This window comes from Salvia miltiorrhiza, chromosome 7 (assembly GCF_028751815.1).
Source record: "Salvia miltiorrhiza cultivar Shanhuang (shh) chromosome 7, IMPLAD_Smil_shh, whole genome shotgun sequence".
NCBI lineage: Eukaryota > Viridiplantae > Streptophyta > Magnoliopsida > Lamiales > Lamiaceae > Salvia > Salvia miltiorrhiza.
This window is the reverse complement of record NC_080393.1, coordinates 18,940,800-18,959,381: the sequence shown is the minus strand read 5'-3', so window position 1 is coordinate 18,959,381 and position 18,582 is coordinate 18,940,800. Positions and strand designations below refer to the sequence as shown.

Here is an 18,582-nt window from a genome sequence, read left to right as displayed (position 1 = left end):
AATTGCGACTTTACTTTGGATTTCCTTCTATAAATAGTGTGCCCCTTCTAACATAACAATCAATACTTTCAATTTCCTTTATTGTAAAGTAATAATAAAATAAAATAAACCCCATTTTTACCAAGAGTAGACAAAGAAATTGCTGGCATCGTGCTGGTCCCGACACCGACGGTTAATAATTTGAGGTGAAAAGCTAGCACTCAAAATTAAATAACAAATACTCTTGCCGAGTCATACGAAAATCAAACAACATTTTGGAATTTCAAAATGATGGGCTCACATGCTCAAATCAGCATCAAGATAATGCTGCTCCACATTCAAACACAAATAAAAAATCAGACCAAATAGGTACACAAAGTGAGATATCATATGATATATTGAGCTTCACATGCTTAGCCGAGGCTGTCTCTGTCGCCCCCCGCCCCCCCCAATATGGACTAATCAGCAGCGATACATAGGCTTATACATGAACGAGGCCACTCGAAAACGAATATAAAATATATATATATCGAATATGACTGAAGCAGCAGCAGCAACCCACATTGCATTGCATCATATGTCTCTGTCTCTCTTGCACTCCGGCGGCGTGGCGGGGTAGCGGGTCCGGTCGGTGCAGTAGTTGTAGATGGTGTACTTGCTGCGGACCCAGCGCAGGCGGCGCCACTGGAAGGCGTCGAGGTCCTGGAACTCCTTCTGGTCCCACCAGCGCTTCCCCTGCGTATCGCAGAACTTGGCCTGCACCGACGCCTCGCACCCATCAATGTGGAACCCGCGGTACGAGGCCACGAATGGGGCCTTGGACCAGTCCGTCTTCTCCAGCCCGCCCCTCGTGGCCCAGTCGTCCGCGTTCCACAGGCTCGAGTACAGCTTCATCGGCTGGTTGAACGGGAACTTCACCCCGACATCCTTGCTGTTCTTGAACACCCTGATCGGGATATCGTCCACGTAGAATCTGCACCACAATCATGTAGGAAATGCGTTTTACCGATTGAACTCAACTTTGTCATCTATTCCAATACTATCTTGAAATACAAGTACATACAGGAATGATACGAATTTTAATAAAGTGGTTGAGTGTGTTGTTAGTAGAATAAAAGTGAATTAAATTGAAAATATGAATACTAAACTATGGGACGGATGGAATACTTAATTAATTTTCTGTTTGATATCTAAATATTGAATACTATGTTAACCATCAATGGGGACAGGAAGATATACAAAATGGTGATGGTCGTGTGTAAAGTCAAAAGGCGCACATGGTCCCGACTAAGTTAATTACATCGAACCAGCATAAAATATGAGGTAGAGACATCTATTAATGTGAAAATAAATAGATTTCATAATATCGACTAACCGAATCTTGTTGGCCCCCCTTAATTTCACATGCCGCAGACTTTAAGTCAAATTATGTTGATTTTGTGACCACGGTAATAATATTCGGACAGCTATCCATTATCAAGAACCAAACAAAATTGACTTCTCCGACTCTTGCAATTTGGAGATTTCAAGATTGGTCAACATATTTTTCTTACCCAACAAAATGTTACCTAATTGAGGAAAAGTTGCTATTTGAACAAATAGCAGAAAATGAAACAATAATGTATCTGGGTTGAAAAAAGAAGAACTTACACAATCTGATAGAGATTCCACAACACAGAGTAAGTGTGGAACTCTTTAGTTGGATCGAACCAAAGAAAGATTCTTTGCTCTTTGTCTCCTTTGCCACCAGTGTACACATTTGTTTGCAAGATGTAGGGCTGCCCACTTCTGTTTCCCAAGAACTCAAAGTCTATTTCATCATGCTCTGAGTTTTGGGAAGATAGCTGCAGCCACATAAACAAATTAACAAAATAATACTTTCTCATTTTTTATCATATCTCCCTAAACAGGATTTCCATCAAAGCAAGCAAGCATTAATCAGCAAATGGTTGGTTTTATTTTCCAAGAAAAGGGATTGATTGCAATGCGGCGTTGAAGATTGAGAAAAACATGCTGAAAAAGCAAACTTTACTTACATAGAAAGCAGTAACAGTTCCAGCAGAATCCCCACCAACCAGCTTCAAATGCATACTGAAGTGCCCGAATAGGTATGAACCCTTGGATTGGAATCCAGTACCTATAGCCAAACACAACATCATCACATTACCCTCTCTCTGTCTCTCTCCCTCACACACACAAACACAGAGAGAGAAAAACATACCAGTGTTCTTGTCAAGAACGAGCTGGATCTCAGAGCCGCCATTGAAGTATTTGATGTGGTCAAAAGCCCAAGTGGGGACGTAGTTTCTACCGAAGGGCACATCCACCGGTTTTCTGGGTGGAGCCGCCACTGCTCCGGCGAAGAGCATCGACACTACAAGTGCCAGACTCCAAAGGGAGTGAGAAGCCATCTTTCTGCAGAGACACGAGAGTGTGAGTTAGCTTTAGCTTTAGAGAGAGAAAACATGGAAAACCAGTAACCCTAGAAATGGATTGGCTTGCCTTGAGAGGGAATGAGAGATATCTCGAAGTCGATGATGGGAAGAAGAGGGGCGCAGGCCTCCTTTATATAGGCCTACGGCCCTTGCCTTTCCTAGGTTCTAATCAATGAACTCGTATATTACAATTTTTTTATTTTTAAATATGGACTCTGCAACATAACTTGTATGCCCCACGCTCAAATTATAACATATGTATAACAACAAACACAAGAAAAAGAAATGAAAAAACGTCACCTTTATTTAGGATATCCCTAATATAATGTCAAAAATTCAATCATCACCGATGCCTTCTCCCAATTCAAAGAAGAAAAAAAAGGTACCACCTTCGGTAAATTCAGTCCTGCTGCACTATAGTGTGTAAATATATATGGGCATGTGTCTTTGAATTTAAAATTATTTTCCTACTATAAATATACACTAATTTATGTTTAGGATGCTACGAGTAATTATATGTACACGTAGACATGGAATTTAACGTTTTCCCATAAAGAAAAATGAATTCAATGTGCATTATAATTAGAGGGGAATAAATAAAATATAAATAAACTCTTTTGGTTATCTTTTGTCTTACTATGCAGCATGGCAACAGTTAATATGCTCTGTAATCCTATAGATTCCGAGTGAAAACAACTGTTTACGATTAAACTCTTATCAATAGTATCACTAACAATACTCAACAAATATATTCTAACGTCTCAGATTTTGCTAATTAATTGAACAGATATTACTATCATTTATCTCACACTTATAAAGGTTGCTGCTTCTCGCAAATGACTAGTGGAAAAGAATTGGCATAGTTCTATTTGAATTTACCTTTACAGAGAAGAGATCACATGGCTACACCACATGGTGAATATAATGTTCACTTCTTTTAATACATAATTTTATACAGGTCATTTAAATACCCTAATAAAATATTTCTAAATATTGTTGATATTTAACAAGTTATGAATTTTTAAATACTTTTTAAATATGTCATAAATAATTATTGGGATAATTCGTCATGAGTATTCATTAAAGGTGTTCATAAATGAAGAACAATGTATGACTCCTCTAAACAGGAGATGGTAAAAATCATCCTTTATTATAAAAACATAGAAACGTACTCTTATTTTTTATTTTATTTTTATGAAATTTCTAAATAAATAATACAAACCACTTACACACCCCACCTATGGTGGTAAGTGGTAATAGTGGCCGAGAGTACTCGAACCTGTGACCTCTTGGACAACAGGCAATCACCCCATCCACTAGGCCATCCCAAGGGGACAACGTACTCTTATTTTTGTTAGCACTAGCAGAGAATGTATGAATTACAAACAATTCATGGATTTCACATTAATAAATTGATAAAATTAAATAATTGTACTCCTTCCGTCCACAATTTAAAGCTCTGCCTACCTTTAAATTTTTGTCCATAAATTAAAGTCATATTCTGCTTTTTGTACTTTTTTACTCTCCTTCTTTTCCTATATTTACTACCATTTGCCACTAATGAACCCGCCTTAAAACATCTTTATCACTTTTATATTCTATATTGAAACAATAGGGCCGAATGGCCCTATTCAACATACAACATCAAATTTTGTCCAACATTTGAAAAAACATAAATTTTGGCCATTTTTTGTATATCATGACTATTCTACCCTTCTCTCTCTCCCCTCTCTCTTTCTCATCTCCCTCTCTCTCTCTCTCTCCAGCGGCTGCGCGGCAGCGGCCCCGAGCTTGGAGAATTCGTCGGAGCTCTCGCGGCGGTGGTGGAGGAGATCCTCCCCCCCTCTCTCTCTCTCCAGCGGCTGCCGCTCTCTCCTCTCTCTTTCTCATCTCCCTCTCTCTTTCTCCAGCGCGCGGCGGCGGCAGATCTGGTCTGATGAGGCGGCGGCGGTGGATCTGATCTGATCGTTGCGCCGCCTCCTCCATCGGCAGATCTGATCTCCGCCTCCTTCGATTTCAGCCATGGCAGATCTAATCTGATCTGTGTGCTGCACGTATGGCACTTATGACACTATTAGTGCCATAAGTGCACACTTCCCCCTAGGGTTTAGATATTCCATTTAGGGTTTAGATTATCCATTTGAGGTTTAGATGTTCCATTTAGGGTTTAGATTATCCATTTAGGGTTTAAATGATGTTGTTGTTTCTGTATTTGTGCTGCACGTATGGCACTTATGGCACTATTAGTGCCATAAGTGCCCAAAATTATTATTTTACTTGGTTTTATTTTGGATTTCCGTTGGCACTTATGGCACTAACCAAAGTAAAATCTTGGCACTTATGGCACTAATAGTGCCATAAGTGCTTAACCCGACCCGGCACGCGACCCGCGTGCCTGATCCTACCCGGTCCGCCTCATTAAAGGTAAAAACGTTCAAATCAATAAAAATGGCCAAAATTTGTGTTTTTTCAATGTGTGGCCATAAATTGTGTTTTATGCTTCATTTTAGCTACTTCAAAATTTTACTCTTCTATATTTACTACACTTTATCACTAGTGGACCCCACTCACAACACCTTTATCACTTTAGTCAACTACCTTTATCACTTTAGTTAACTATCCTTATATTTCACCCACAACATTTTTTTTAGTTTTCTTAGTTTTCGCGTCAACCACAAATTAAAGTGGGGCATTAAATTGTGGACGGAATAAGTAATAGTAGATTTTACAATATATACTATCAGAAAAATTGAAGGCCAATCTTTTCAGGGTTAATATAAAATTGAAGATTGACTTTTAATTAATATAGTGATGGAAGATAAAATCATATAAATTTCCAATGCATATTTAATGAATTAATATATTGTTATATAGTATTTTTGGGACCTGATTCTTCTTCTTTTAGTAGAAAAGTGAATCGAAACCATAAATATATATTTTAATGTATCGATGAAAGATGAAAATTGATAGAATTTTAATGTAAATCTAATAATTGATATATTCATCTATATTTCTTTTAATTATAAATTTATATATATTCTTTTAATTATGTAGCAATTTAGAAGATGAAATCAGATAAAATTCGAATGTATATTTTATATATATATATATATATATATATATTCTTTTAAATATATTTTATTGGATATAAATATTTATTTATAAACCTCATCAATATATATCAAATAGATTTAGTGTAATATCTATTAAATTAATATGTATTCTTAGAAATATATAATATTTTATTTATAAAATTACCCTTAAAATAAAATATGTAGTAGAAATATTGTTGAGTTGGGTTTTACTATCAACATCAAATTTTATTGTATCATTAGTTAAAACAAACATGTGGATAAGTCGAACTTTTTGCTTCATGTGCTTCCAAGGGTTTAGGTTTGTTTTTCTTTTATTTTTTCAATAAAATTTTATTTAATTAAATTAAAACAAACTGTGGATGTGGTTGAAATGTAAACAGTAAGAAATTGTGACGAAGAAGACGATAAACTCAATGAGAAAATGAAGTCGAGCACAAGAATTATTGTGCAAAATTCTAATACTCAAACGCTTTGGTGTATTCAAAATAAGGGAGTGTGTGGTTTACAAGGAAAGTTGAATGTTATTTATAAAAGTTACATAATAGGGCAAAATAATCTTTCTCGTTCTACTTCGAGAAGGGTAGTTAAGTCCTTTCAAGTCCGCGCCTCTTCATTTCGATGGGTATCTTTGTCTTTTTCTACTCTTTACGTATTCAATGTGAATTGATGACGTACGTTGTTGTAGGGAAAAAAAAAAACTCCTCTTTTTTTTTTTGATCAGAAAATTAAAATTGTATTTACCAAAAACAATTGTGTGTTAGTGTATCTGAAAAGTACTACGAATGATCAGCTATCAAGTGTTAAGTCATAACAAACTATTTCATTGTTTTGTGCAAGATATTGAGATCTATAAATTTTGTATTTGAATTAAGGCTTTCATCTTTTATTCTCGGTTTATTCTTCTCTTGGAGATGAATTTAGATCTATGGTCCTCTCTGTCTTCACCTGTTTTGCTTCTCTCTTGGTTAATCCTAGGACGCCAAATATCATCCTCAAATATAATAGACAATTTATATTTTGTGTTCAATATATTTTCTATTAGTATATATAAGTAATTTTTTATAATAACCTCTTCTCTATATAGAAATTCTTTTTATAACTAGTATACAATACTAATAATCTAAAATTCATATCCTATAAGCAAATTCATCAAATCCACTGCCTACATACATGTAGAGAAATACTCCTAAAGAAGCTTTTTTCTCATAACAAAATAGGAGAAACAAGAGTGAGGCACCAATTAGTTGAGCCTTGTTGTACCTATTTTAAATATCCACACATCTCGACTCTTGATTCTTATCAAGAGAATATCGCATTTACTGTCAGAACAATAAATAGACAATAAATAATTCTTAAATAACGAATGGGGTACGTGACTATAGAGCTAGCTTGACAAATGGCACATGTCCTTTAGGATTGTGACTTCTAATTAATTAGCTAATTGTATAATTGTATAGTATATTTAATAAAAATTGTATAAAGTTTTTAATTATGTTTTTATTATGATTAAGCTAGGATAAATTTATCAATCTCTTAATAACCAGTAATTATAATTTAAAAATAAATAAGTGGAGCTTAAATAAGTATAACATTATATGGTGGTTTCCTGTACACCAACCCGGGTGTAAATGACACTAACACTATCTTGGAATGACACTAACATTATTTTATTTTATAAATGACAATATCATGTTATATAAGTAACACTATGTTAAAATAACACTAATACTAAATGACATAATTATGTTATCGAAATGACACTGTACAGCCAAATGTACAGTAGATATTGTGTAACATTATTATTCGAGCCGATTCCACACATCTTGTTTGCCCTCCTTGTCCTCATAGAAAACTGGAGAAAATAGAAATCCGTGAATATAAATTATCGAATTCCATGTTGATAATGAAAGAAAAAGGGAAATTATTAGGGGTGAATAAAATAATTGAAATATTAAAATATGATTTGATTTTTTGTTTTTTTAATTTTATTTTTTTTAAGAATTTAATTTTTCGGTTCGATTCGATTTGATTTTGTAAAAGTTGAACAAAAAGTGAATTATACTTATATAATAATATACTAATATATTTATTTATGTATAAATATACATACATATTGATATATTATTTTGATAATAACATATGTATATTATATATATATATATATATAATTTTTATATTAAATATAATTTAATTTTGCTTCTTTCTTGTTTTTCATTTTTTTTTGAGTTTTTTGGTTTTTTTGAGTTTCTTTTCAGATTATTTTGGATTTTCGGTTTGGTTCGATTATAATTCTTAAAATTTCAGTTAATTTGGTTCGATTAATTCAGTTCAGTTTGATTTTTTTTACAAACCAAATATAATTTTCATTGGATTTGGTTTTAGTAAAAAAAAAGAACTGAAAACCGAATGTTCACCCCTAAAAATTGTAGTACCCTTCTAACCACGAAAAAATTATCATAATTTTATTTTCAATTTGTTCATAAAATTTTGTTACTTGTTATTTGTAGTAGTAGGTCTACAGAATTTATTATTTATTAATCTTTAATTTCTTATTATTTACAAATTTATTATTGATGGAACCCCTAGAATGAATAACTCCAGTCGGGGGCAGGCTCGAGCCACGCTTCAGCAAGGCCCACCACCCCAATGGCGCGCCGAAAGACTCGAGGTCAGGCTCTCAAGGGATTAAGCTCGACTCGTTGGATTTGTGAAGGGCGCATGCTATGTACTAGCCCTTTTGAAAAAATTATTTTCTTAAATTGTTTAAATTTTATTATTTTAATTTTAAATTTAAATAAATGTGACTTCTCTTTTTATAGTGCACTACACATTGTAAAAAAAATCTACATTTTTTGATGTAGGATTCAATTCAAAATCAAATTAATGTATTTTTTTTCTTTTTATAGTGCACTTTACATTGTAGAGAATGCTACACTTTTCGATATGAGATTTAATACAAAATCAAATTAGTGTATCTTTTTTCTTTTAATAGTGCACTCCACACTGTAGAAAACTACACACTTTCCGATGTCTGATTCAAAGTGTATGTTTCCAAATAGTTTAAATTGTAGTAATATTTAGTTTTTAATTTTTTTTTTCTATTTTAATTATTGTAATCTTCGAATTTAATTTTAATGAAATCTTTTATTTTAAAATTCGATATTTAATTTTAATTTTGAATGTACTCCCTTCGTCCATAGAAAATGGAGTATATTCTTTGGGCACGAGTTTTAACAAAATATGTGGTTAGTGGAGAAAATATCTCACCACTGCATGAAATTAGTGGTTGAAATTGAATTAAATGTGATTTTTTTTTATAAATAAATGGTATTTGTAAGGCCAAAATATAAGAAAAAGAGGTGGACCCATGTACTAAAAAGGAAAGTGCCCCATTTTTAGACGTCAAATATTGTACTCCCTTCGTCCCACGAATCTTGACACGTTTGGATTCAGCACGAGAATTAAGGAGTTGTAGATTAGTGTTTTAAGTGTGTAGTTAATAAAATATAAAAATGATAAAGTATGAGAGTGAATGTAATAAAAGTGATAAAGTAGGAGAAAGAAAATACTAATAATTATTATCCAAAATGGAAACGTGTCAATATTCGTGGGACGGAGGGAGTAATTGTATCCTATATTTTGTAGACGGAGAGGGTGTTATTTTTAGCAAAATAAAAATGAAATGCTCTATAGATATTTAAATAAAAAATAGTATCTAGAAATGATCTATTTTCATTTTATAATTATTCATTTTACAATAATGTAATTTAAAATTATATTTATAATACGATCTTTACTCTATTTACAATAATACTAATTCATCATTTTATTAAAACTCTATCGTTGGGGATATTATAAACATTTTCGTGATTTAGAAATTACTAGAGAGTAAAAAGAAAGTCTGAAATTTTGGCAGGGGCAGTTAATCAGCATGATGAAAGAAGGCATGGGGCAGCGGGCCGAGAGGGCCCGCACCGGCCAATTCCATGCTCTGTTTGTCGAGGGACCAGTGAGAAGCCGTCAAATTCGACGGTGGCCCGAATCTAACTTGTTTATACTATAAAAAGTAGTGGCGACGAATCACGAGTCAGCCCGCTTCCTGTACGAAACGGGCGGGCCGGGTTGGCTTCTCCGCCGCCCGCAGCTGGTATTATTTGGGCCGCTCAATCCCATTTTACTTTAATTTATTGCTCATAATTATTACACTCGAATACTTCCACCTGTTCTGTTCACCATCCGCTTATTTATTTTTGCTACCATTATTTGAGTATTACGACTTCTCAAACGAAATTTTAATTAAAGGCGTCATGTGAAGGGCGAGAGCTACTACTCAATTCAGTGGCAGTTTGGTTGGTTTGAGTTATTTACTTTACCAAGATTGTTGGTTTGATAACTATGAGTACTTACTCAACCTGCACATGTATTTTACACTTGTATTTAGTGAAAAACATACTGTATAACAAAATATACTAAATGACACCATTAATGAAGGATATGCAGCTTAACTTAATTAATTATATTGTTTTCGACGTTTAACTATATCAAAAATGCGTTAAGATACAAAAGTTGTAAGTGCAATTCGATATGAATTGATGGGTGGCGGATAATTGGACTAGGAAAAGGCTTCTTTTAGCAAAATAATTGGTGCTGACTCCAACTTTTGTACAAAAATAAAGCGTGTGTATATGTATATATATATGATTAGGTTTTAGTGAGATTGTTGATTTTTGTGAGATAGTGAGAACAATGAATAAGTTATGATATAAAATTGAATATCGATATTCAAAATATTGATAAAATATTCGTTATCTATAAGATTCAAATTCAGGTAAAATTTTGTTCCCTCCAAATAAATATCAGTTATATGATACATTAAATCAACACCTACAAATAAATCTACGATCTCACCATAATATGTAAGTAAAGGATCACATGAGAGCTACACCTTTTCATGAGAACAGAGAACCATAAACAAACACATAATATATATGAACAACATATAATCAGATCGTGAACAGTTAAATATAACATGTATACAAGATCTGATCATCTCTTGTTCATGTATTTTATGTGTTTGTTCATGGTTCACAGTTCTCACTTGATTCCCTAATATATATATATATATATAATGGAGTGAATTTTGAAAATGACCTATTTGTTTTCGTAAAATTAAAAATTGTCCACTAAGATAAAAAAAAAAAAAAAAACTTAAAAAATGACCACTGTTACCATTTTACTCTTTAAACATCACCCCTTAATTTAAAAATTCGCGCATTTCACAACCAGTTGTTGTGAATTCACAACCAGAATATTTTTTGGTTGTGAATTCAAGTAGTTGTGAATTTAAGTTCTTAAAGTTTGAATTCACAACTAAAACTAGAATTTATTTTGGTTGTGAATTCGAGTTTTAGTTGTGAATTCATAGATCTGGATGTGAATTCAAGAACATTAAATTGTGAATTCATAGATCTGATTATGAATTAAATTTGTCTGAGAGAACTTCCATTGATATGATTGATATTTTGTAGCTCAACGAGCCGTAAATTGTCAAAATAAAATGGTCACACATTGGATTTGAAATATAAGATATAAAGGAAAATCTAATTGAATTAGGGGCATTCAGAATGAGTAGGAGGTTATATATCAATCAACCGAAATTCAGACAAATTTGAAATCCTCATTATGCCCCCAAAAGAATTAGAATCAACAAAACAGAAAAATTACAAATTAGTTCAAAATGAAAAGTAACGAATTTGCGAATTTTGATGAAATCGAAAAAGAAAATGAGCATGAAGAAGAGGGTGAAATGGAAGTTCTCTCAGACAAACCGCCTCTTCTCCGCCGCACCCTCCATCTCCGTCACCACCGCCTGTAAATCACCCCAAAACCCCCAAAACAGACGATTTCCCGAAATCCTTGCAAATTCCTAAATTATTCGAGGAGATCTGCCCGCGGCTAGAGGCGGACAAGAGACAGAAATTCAGGGAGGCAGAGGACGCGGCAGAGGATGGAGGCGGAGGTAAAACGCGCGGCGGAGGACACATCGGAGGATAGAGGCAGAAGATGTGGCGGACGCGGCAGAGGCGGTGGCCGGCGACTGGTGGAGAGGTAGATGAAATGAGAGGGAGAGAGGTGAGAGAGCGTAGAGAGAGAGAAGAGAGAGTATTTCTGACTGGCCATTTTTTAATATTTTAAGAGGAGGGGTACTTCTGACTTTTTGCTCAAAAACTGGCAACTTTTTAATATTTTTATTTCATAGGCTAGATTTTAATTTTACAATAGAAAAGTGGACACTTCTATATTAACTCAATATAATGAGGGGTTAGACTTAAACCCCTCTTAAATATAAATTCGAACGAGCAAAAAAGGCCTTAATTTTATGTAGAACACGTTTGAATTCGTTGTGCAAATGCCTAAATTTCAAAATTTACAATTTTTGCTCCTCGAAGAATTTGAACTCAAGACCTTGAATTCATTTGATTATCTAATGGTTGAAAATGATTCCTAGTTATATTTTAAAAAGAATTTTTATTTGAGCTCATCTCTATATATAAATATGTTATGTTATAGTGAAAATGATATTTTTCGTGAGAAGTGAGAATAATAAATAAGTTAGTATATAGTGTTGCATAAGTTGCTTGTAATAACTAAGTGACGGTACTCAATTAATTGATAAAATTTTCGCTTCCTCCAGAATTCGAAGTCTGGTAAAATTTTGCTTCATCTAAATAAATATCAATCATATGATATGAAAATCTAACGTTACAGATTCATTTGTCCGTTTTTATTTGATCTTATATATATATATATGTATATATGTATATATGTATGTTTGTGTGATATTATCTTTTGTGAAAATAAAAAATAATAACAAATAATTTAATAAAATTTATGAATAAATCAATGTAACGCACCAATAATTATCGTAATATGGATATATTACAAGAAGAAAGAGAAATAAAATTATTATTAGTGTTAGCATGGCGTTTTTGGCTTTCACATGTAGCATAGGGAGTGTAGAAGGTAAAGTTGAATACACAAAGTTTGAAAAGATTGGGTAAAACATTGCCTCCATATCCATTTTTCTCACATGACATGTGCCTTCTCTGCTATACACTCTCAATATGCCCTCACGTGACTCTCTCTCTCTCTCCTCTCTCTCTCTCTCTCTCTCTCTCTTAACTTAACAGTATCGGTTCCTGGTATTTATTCCTTAATTAATTATGATCAAGATCTGTTTGACTTGGCAATCTCCCACAATGCATGGATTATTTAAAAAGTTACAATAATAGTAGTCGTATGCTTTGTGACAATTTCTTCCTTCACTAGATTGACCTATTTCAAGAACACTCGTGTTTGCTATATAATATTTCTAACTTGATAATATTCTTTAAGAAACACAATAATGGATTATACTTATTGATTGCATTGATATTATGGTATGGTCAATAATATAACGCGACAGCTGAATAAGTTTTTTTTTTTTTTACATTATTTCATTTATGATTGGAAGAATTCGGTGTCCCGTATTACTATTGAAATATATTCTGCAATGTTATGGTAATGTTACTTACAATATTAATCACATTTACAAGTAAAATTAATGCAATGGAAATTATAGAACACACAATACTTTTTCTTATGCTATAAATACTCTGTTAGTACCTCACGAATAGATTAACTATGTTGAAAACATATATATGCAGTTTACAATACTCAAATCTCGTGGTTATTTAAATATTTATAGCTATTGCCATTCCTCAATTGCAGCATTTATAGTTGTGCATTTTGTGGTCAGTTTGATCCACTTGAATAACTTTTCTACAACCACTGCAAATTAACCTTAATTGAAAATTACAACTCGGTCATCTTGAAGATGTTAGTCGAGATCATGCTTCTTGAGAAATAGGGACTAAGCACCCACGTTTTTTCCACCATAACCTCCGGTTATTAAAATGTTAATCTAATTGCATTAACATAAGTTATAAGAGTAGAAAGGAATAAAAGTCGCAAAGAAAGATAAATATTATATATATACAACAACTTATGTAGAATCGAAATTCATCTTTAAGCCAGATTTAAGAATGTTACTAACATTTCATCCATCATCTTTGGATTCACTATTGACTCTGAACAACCTGAAATATTTTCTTAGTAATACTTGGATTAGGTTATCCTTTTTTGTTTTTAATCTCTGTAATTTGGTAGGAATATTTTATTTTATCTATATTTTAATTGTTAAAATATAATGGATGAATTTTTATAATGTAGTATAATTGTTTTTTCTCACAAATGTATTTTTGATTTTTTTTTTATAAAAAAACTAACTATAATTTTAGTTATTGTTGTAAGTTAATCTTAATCACACTGTTTTAAGTTTAACAAAGTTGGCAACACACGTTCAGTTTGGTGCAAGTCGATTCGATATATTATTATGAAGAAATTGCATTAAAATCAAACCAAAATTAGACTTAATTAGGTCTAATGTGAATTGAAGTGTGTTGAGTGGGATGCCAGTTTTCATACTACTAATAGGAAAATCAAAATTAGGAGCCATGCATCAATTCGCAATCATTAAAGAGACACGATTAAATCACAAAAAATGGGTATCGAGGTCATCTGGTCATGTATCAACTAGTTCTTCTTACGTTGTGTAATAAGTATATTGGAATTTTTTCTAGAATGTCATGTTTTTTTTTTTATGAAAAGAAAATGTTAGATAAGGTATATTTTACCAGTGTTCTAGGGGGAAATTGGAAATTATTATGTAAGGACCTCATACAACATTGCACAAGGAGAAATAAAATATTGTTCTGTTTGTTGGAATATAAGTATATATAATGGAGAATTTATTTAATTGGTAGGAGAAAATTGGTTGTGGACGTGTGTGTGCTTAAGAATTTGAGTGGGAGGATTGGAGTTTGCTAACACAATCTTTTCTTCAATTCACTTCCTTCTAAACAATTGATACAACCTCCACATATATATAGTAGTCAAGTGAGAATTCTAGAATTCTCTTGATTTCTATCTAGATTTTTATACTTATTTTACTATTACAAAATATCTTCACTTAGTCACTTTTTCTAGAATTCTCTATATTTTTCTTTCTTTCTTTTTCTTCTTAAAATATCTTGATTCTAGATATTTCTAATACAAATATCTTCATTCTAGATATTTCTAATACAAATATCTTCACTTAAAAAATCAAGTTTATTTTTATATTCCAACACTCCCCCTTAAACTTGATTTTTCATTCCGAGCAAACTTCTGAATTTGGCGAAATCCTTTCACGACGTGCCTTGCTTTATATCTTTCAACTTCACCTTTGGAATTCTTCTTAACCTTATGCACCCACTTGACTCCAATGGCCTTGTGCCTTTCCGGTAGTGTCACGAGCTCACACGTATCATTCTTGTTTATAGCTTTGATCTCTTCGTCCATTGCAACTCGCCAATTTTCACTATTTGCTGCTTTAGGTTCATAATCAGCAGATAGGCAAAACAAGGTAAGATCTTCTAACCTTTCAGTGTCTTCATATATCTCATCCAAATTCCTTGCTCGTGGTGTGACTCTTTCATTTAAGAAAGATGGTGGCGAGTCTTCAGTAACTTGTATAGGTGAAGCTGGCGGAGTCATTACCTCTTGTCGGACTTCTCCTACTTGCTCGACTGTCCTTTCATCTTCGAATTGTGGGATGAAGGTGAAGTCACCACTGGGATTAAAATCCCATACTCCTTCTTCGTCGAACTCCACATCTCGACTTATCACTATTTGCTTGGTATTTGGATTATATAACTTATAACCTTTAGAGTTAGAGTCGTACCCGATAAAGATGAATGCTTCACTTTTATCGTCGAGCTTCTTCCTTCTCTCATCTGGTACATGCACGTAGGCTATGCTCCCAAATACCTTTAGGTGGGAAATTCCTGGCTTTCTCCCGCTCCAGGCTTCTTGTGGAGTCATTCCCCACACGCTCCTTGTCGGTGATCGGTTGGACAAGTACACCGCGCACGCCACTGCTTCGGCCCAAAACTCTTTAGGCAGATTCTTCGTCTTTAGCATGCTCCTCGCCATCTCCATGATTGTTCTGTTTTTTCTTTCCGCCACTCCGTTCTGTTGGGGGGATCTCGGAACAGTCAGGGGCCGTCGAATTCCATTTGCTTCGCAAAATTCTAGAAACTCCCTTGATGTGAATTCTCCCCCTCGATCAGACCTCATGGCCTTGATTTGTCGTCCGCTCTCCTTCTCGACGGCAGCTTTGAACTTTTTGAATGCATCAAATACTTCTGACTTCTGCTTCAAGAAATATACCCACGTTTTTCTAGAAAAATCATCAATGAAGAGCAAAAAATAATTATTTTTACCGAGGGAGCTTGGCTTGATTGGCCCGCACACATCAGCGTGAATTAACTCCAGTGGCTTTTGAGCTCTTGAGCTTGACTCCTTTGGGAATGACTTTCTGAACTGCTTCCCGAGTAGACAACCTTCGCAGAGTTGATCGGGATGCTTGATGGATGGTAGTCCTCTCACCATCTCCTTCTTTGACAATAACTCCAATCCACCAAAGTTCAAGTGCCCAAACCGAAGATGCCACAACCAAGACTTATCTTGGTAACACGCTTTCAGGCATTTTGCCATGTCATTTCGAATATTCAATAAGAACATTCTATTTTTAGACATTGGCACCTTGGCAATAAGATTATTTTTGTCATCTCTTATTGAAAGGTTATAATCTCTCATGTGAATATCATAACCTTTCTCTAAGAGTTGTCCCAAACTCAAGATATTATTTTTCATATTGGGCACATAATAAACGTTGGAAATAAATTCATGATTTCCATTCTTCAAGCGAATTAAAATCTTCCCTTTTCCTTTAACTGGAATTTTAGATTCATCACCAAAGGAGACGTTGCCACTTACCGACTCATCGAGCTCCACAAACATATTTCTTTTCCCGCACATGTGATTGCTAGCACCAGTGTCGAGGTACCACGTGTCATCTTGTCTTCCAGCTTCTCCTTTATATGCCAGAAGCACACTACCAATATCTTGATTTGTACTTTCGGCGTAATTGGCCTTCTCTTTAATCCTTACTTTTTCACTTCTGCACTCAGAAGCATAGTGCCCAAATTTATGGCAATTATAACACTTTATCGAAGATTTATCGTACCTCGACTGCGGGTTGGTCCTCTCCCGACCATTTGTAAACTCCTTTCTTTCACTACTGTTGACGAAGCCTCCTCGTCCTCGTCCACGTCCACGTGCTCGGCCTCTGCCTCGATCTTGCGCTTGGCCATGTCCTCTCCCGGACTGTCCATAGCCATTGCTCGGACCTTCTTCTTTCTCTTTCGGGCTTACGTGCAACTTTAAAAGTTGCTCTGAAATTTCTTGCTTCTTCTTTTGCTTCTCCTCATATGCTTGCAGCGACCCCAACAAAAGATCGATCGTCAACTCCTCCAAATTTTTAGTTTCTTCAATCGTCACCACAATGTGCTCAAACTTTGGGGTTAGTGACCGCAATATTTTCTCCATAATTCTTACATCCTCCAATTTTTCACCATTTCTTTTCATTTGATTAGAAACCGCCAAGACTCTTGAAAAATAATCCGAAATCGATTCGGACTCTTTCATATGCAGAGATTCAAACTCTCCTCTTAAAGTTTGAAGTCGTACCTTTTTTACTTGCTCCGCTCCTTTGCACGCGTTCTGGAGCTTCTCCCACGCTTCTTTGGCGGTGCTTGCGTTCGAGATTTTCTCGAAATCATCGTCCCCTAGCGCCTGATAAATGAGACAGAGAGCCTTCTTGTCTCTCTTTCTCGCGTCTCGCAATCTATCCTTTTGTTGTTGGGATAGTGCGGCCTCGTCCTGCAGCTCCTCGTAGCCGTTCTCCACGATCTCCCAAACGTCGTGGGCTCCCAATAGCGCCTTCATCTTGATGCTCCAATTGTCGAAGTTGCTCTTGTTGAGCATGGGGACTTGAAACGATTGTAGGTTGGCCATTCCACAGGTAGGATTTTATGGCTCGGATACCACTTTGTTGGAATATAAGTATATATAATGGAGAATTTATTTAATTGGTAGGAGAAAATTGGTTGTGGACGTGTGTGTGCTTAAGAATTTGAGTGGGAGGATTGGAGTTTGCTAACACAATCTTTTCTTCAATTCACTTCCTTCTAAACAATTGATACAACCTCCACATATATATAGTAGTCAAGTGAGAATTCTAGAATTCTCTTGATTTCTATCTAGATTTTTATACTTATTTTACTATTACAAAATATCTTCACTTAGTCACTTTTTCTAGAATTCTCTATATTTTTCTTTCTTTCTTTTTCTTCTTAAAATATCTTGATTCTAGATATTTCTAATACAAATATCTTCATTCTAGATATTTCTAATACAAATATCTTCACTTAAAAAATCAAGTTTATTTTTATATTCCAACACTGTTATGCTATTTAATACTATATACAGTAATACTAGCATTTGCACTCGTGCAACGCACGAAAAATATTTTTATATTTCATTATAAATAAAATTGATATTAATTTGATTATTATATAAAAAATTCTAAATATAATTAAAAAAATACTATAATTTAAGATAAATATTTTAGTTTAATATAAAAAATAAAGAATAATTCAAATTAATAAAAATTGATATTGTGAAAAAAGAAAAAAAAATATAAGTTAAAAGAGTATTTGAAAAAAAAATAGATTTATTCAAAAAAAAGAGGAGAAAGGAGAGAGAATTTTCTTAAGTTTTAATCTTTAAATAAATATAATTTTTATATTTTAAATCTAATATTTACATAACATATATCAAATTAAAGCTTTTGTCATGATCTTTAATTTGATATGCATATCAAATATTTTATAATTAGTCGAATTTCACAATTTTAGAAAAGAAATAAAATAGAAAAATAAGAAGTTAAAGAAAAAGAGAAAAAAGATGTATATAGCTTATAAATGAATCTTTAATTTTATTATAATCACAAATTTATCACTCAATTTTGAGATTAATTTGAAATCAATTTGAAATTGAGAACTCCCTTTTTAATATAGTATAGATAT

At 33.6% G+C, this 18,582-nt stretch overlaps 1 protein-coding gene and 1 non-coding gene across 2 annotated transcripts; both read right to left on the bottom strand.

The window, feature by feature from the left end:
- Positions 1 to 234: 234 nt before the first annotated feature.
- Positions 235 to 2,641, bottom strand: LOC130993164 (xyloglucan endotransglucosylase protein 2). The gene is made up of 5 exons (XM_057917941.1): positions 2,482 to 2,641; positions 2,201 to 2,394; positions 2,016 to 2,116; positions 1,630 to 1,823; positions 235 to 952 (listed from the first exon to the last, which is right to left on the bottom strand). The coding sequence occupies exons 2-5, from the start codon at positions 2,388 to 2,390 to the stop codon at positions 553 to 555; spliced, it is 885 nt and encodes a 294-aa protein (XP_057773924.1). The 5' UTR covers positions 2,391 to 2,394; positions 2,482 to 2,641; the 3' UTR covers positions 235 to 552.
- Positions 2,642 to 11,128: 8,487 nt separating this feature from the next.
- Positions 11,129 to 11,198, bottom strand: LOC130996349 (small nucleolar RNA Z105). Its single transcript, XR_009092532.1, has one exon. It is a non-coding gene; the product is annotated as a small nucleolar RNA Z105 (small nucleolar RNA).
- Positions 11,199 to 18,582: the final 7,384 nt, after the last annotated feature.

Coding starts and splice junctions, on each gene's coding strand:
- LOC130993164 (XM_057917941.1), bottom strand. CDS start 2,390: ATGGCTTCTCACTCCCTTTGGAGTCTGGCACTTGTAGTGTCGATGCTC. Junction 2,117..2,200: donor CGTTCTTGACAAGAACACTG/GTATGTTTTTCT, acceptor GTTTGGCTATAG/GTACTGGATTCCAATCCAAG. Junction 1,824..2,015: donor GAACTGTTACTGCTTTCTAT/GTAAGTAAAGTT, acceptor ATGTGGCTGCAG/CTATCTTCCCAAAACTCAGA.